The sequence below is a fragment of the Helobdella robusta genome (assembly GCF_000326865.2).
Source record: "Helobdella robusta unplaced genomic scaffold HELROscaffold_8, whole genome shotgun sequence".
NCBI lineage: Eukaryota > Metazoa > Annelida > Clitellata > Rhynchobdellida > Glossiphoniidae > Helobdella > Helobdella robusta.
The window spans coordinates 1,981,653-1,984,740 of record NW_008705459.1 but is presented as its reverse complement, the minus strand read 5'-3'; the positions used below and the strand labels follow the sequence as shown (position 1 = coordinate 1,984,740).

Below are 3,088 nucleotides of genomic sequence, written 5' to 3'. Positions count from 1 at the left end.
AAGGATGTCTATGTTGACACGCTGTTATGCCTGTTTGCATCTACAATTGATGATTGTATGAGATTTTGTTTGAGTGTGTTTGTACTTCGGAAGTATCATCTTACCGCTGAAGTACCTTTCATATTTCTTCTCATTCATTCATTCGTTTTTCTTTTTGTTTTAAAAATCTCACTTGTTTTTTTTTTGGTTTTTGCTATTTGTTAGAAAAATTATACAATTTACATTTGATGAAATTAATTGAGTATTATTTTGCAAAAACTTGTTTCTAGTTTAATATGATCTTGCGATACGTATGGCTGTTGTGCGTATTGGAGGGTTGTCTCATCAGTAGCAGCATCAAATGTCTCAAAGTATTGTTATAAAAGTACTATTATTGATACCAATATACAATTGATTTTTAATTGTTAATAAGACTTGCTGCAACAATACAGCAACTGACGTCATCAGCTGTGTTGCTGATGGTTGTAGTTGTTGCTGTGGTGTGGACGGTCTTACATATCACAGTTGAAGCATATATGACCAAACACTCAAGCAAACAAATACACTCAAGAATACACAAGTGTATACACATATACCAACACACCCATACACGAATATATTATATATATACCGATGGTCAAGAAATGAATATGAATCCTGCTAGTGGTAGAGCGATGAATTGGTGTGATGCGGTGTCTTATGATGTTTGTGTTGCTTCTGATGTCGTTGATATGGATGATGCAGATGAGGATGAATCTATGCCAATTGTTTTGGATGTTGATGGATCATGTGTGTTGAACAATTTTGATGATGTGGATGCTATTGTAAATTGTGAATACTATATGCCAAATAACATTAGTCATTATTTTGTTTTCTGTGAACTTATCGATTTTTTAAATGTTTCAGCTAACAATAACTCTAATTTATTTTTACTGCATATAAATGTCAGAAGTTTGACTGCGCGTGCTGATGATTTGGCACTGTTGATTAATGGTTTTCAATTATATGTTAATATCCCTCAAATTGTTGCTTTAAGTGAAACATGGCTAAATGATGACACTAACTATGGCCCTATACTATCGTATTTTCCATGCCATAGTCTAGTTGCGAAAAATAGGGTGGGTAAAAGGGGTGGGGGTACTGGTTTTTTAATTGATAAAAACTTAGCGTACGAAAATTTAAATTGTAATTTTTCTCTCAGTTCCGACCTGTTTGAATGGGTCGGAATTAAATTTGCCTCTGACAATAAAAAAAATATAATCATTTGTATTTATAGGCCACCAAATTATAAATTGGATAATTTCTTATCTAAAATGCAGGAATTTTTATATGAACTTTTAAAAGACGATGTCAGTAGTGATGTTTTTATACTTGGGGATTTTAACATTGATTTGGCTGTAAAAAACCAGGCATCATTATCGTTTTTAAATCTTATGGCTCAATTTAATTTGCATCCAATTATCAACCAACCGACTAGAATAACATCAAGCCATTCGTCAACGATCGATAATGTTTTTACTAATTATGGCATCGGCGGCTGCCCTAAAGGAATTCTATACAGCGATGTTTCTGACCATTTACCTATTTTTCTTTGCATACCATTGAATGCTAAGGCTGTCGGTGGCAAAAACCCTTACATTAAAACCCGTTTGATTAATTCTGAGAACCTAAAAAAAGCAAATTGTTTATTACAGAATATCCAGTGGAACATGTCTGATTACGGGTCCGATTTTGAATCAAATTTTAAGAAATTCCTAAAGACTTATTTAAACTGCATCAATCTAGCTTTGCCATTGGTGAATAAAAAAAATCGCTTCCGAAGGCCATGGATGAATATCGATCTTTATAATCTTTCCTTGTATAAAAATGCTCTTTACAAAAGGCATCTACACAATCCATCCCCTGCAAATAAAAATGCATATAATAAGGTTAAAAATAAATTTATAAATGTCAAAAGATTCACGGAAAAAAAATATTTTGAAAATAAATTAAAAAATCAACCTGGAACAAAACACAGATGGAGGATAATTAATGAAATTTTGGGGTCAAAAAAATCATGCAATAAATTGTTCTCAAATGATGCCAGTGAAACTGCTAAATTGAGCACCGTTACAGGGTTGAATAAATTTTTTGTTGAGATAGGTAAAAATATCAATAAAATTTTAGGCGATGGTCAGTTGATCTCAAATGTCGGTCCATATGTGGTTTCTAATAACCCAATATTTATTCCACGAGACACAACTCCGGATGAGATTGTCTCGGTCGTTGGCAATTTGAATTTGAAAAATAGTTTTGATTGTGATTTTCTTTCTACTAAGATCCTCAAACATACTGTTTTTCATGTTGCTAGTCAAATCTCAAAACTATTTAACGATTCTATTAAAATGGGCAAATTCCCTGATGATTTAAAAATGGCTAAAGTAATACCGGTTTTTAAAGGTGGTGACCTGACTCTTTTTGAAAATTACCGTCCAATCTCAATACTGCCGGTTTTTTCCAAGATTCTTGAAAAGCTAATGTTCAATCGCATGTGGGATTATCTGATTGAGCATAGCGTGATCAATAGACATCAGTATGGTTTTGTCCCAAAATCTTCAACTGAGAAGGCCATTGCCGAGTTGCATTTGTCTCTCTTGGAGGGTTTCGATAAGAAAAAATTTAGCCTGGGTGTTTTCATTGACCTAAAAAAGGCTTTTGATGTAATTGATCACAAAATTTTGCTACAAAAGTTGTCGATGTACGGTTTTCGTGGAGTTGTGTTTGACTGGTTCAGGTCGTATTTATCTGATCGGAGTCAGTTTGTTTCAGTTGATAATGTAGTGTCTCCTCCGTTTAAAATTCAAACAGGGGTGCCCCAAGGTTCGATACTCGGCCCCCTATTATTTATAATTTTTGTAAATGATATTTTTTCAATATCAGATAAATGTACTACAATCCTGTTCGCCGACGACACCAATATTTTTTTGTCGGGAAAAGACCCAAATGAATTGTTCCTAGAAATGAATCGTCAGCTCCAAAAATTCTGTGATTGGTTTTTGAAAAATAAATTGGCATTGAACTTAAGTAAATCATGTTATATTATATTTGGCCCTAAAATAAGTACTAATAA

At 33.2% G+C, this 3,088-nt stretch overlaps 1 protein-coding gene across 1 annotated transcript in view; it reads left to right on the top strand.

Annotated features, from left to right (window-relative positions):
* Positions 1-623: 623 nt before the first annotated feature.
* HELRODRAFT_165510 (hypothetical protein) overlaps positions 624-3,088 on the top strand; it is a gene marked incomplete at both ends in the record, with an annotated part of 3,039 nt that continues 574 nt past the window's right edge. The window contains one exon of the mRNA XM_009032076.1: positions 624-2,243. Coding sequence (XP_009030324.1) covers positions 624-2,243 — 1,620 coding nt within the window. The remainder of the gene's footprint in view (positions 2,244-3,088) is intronic.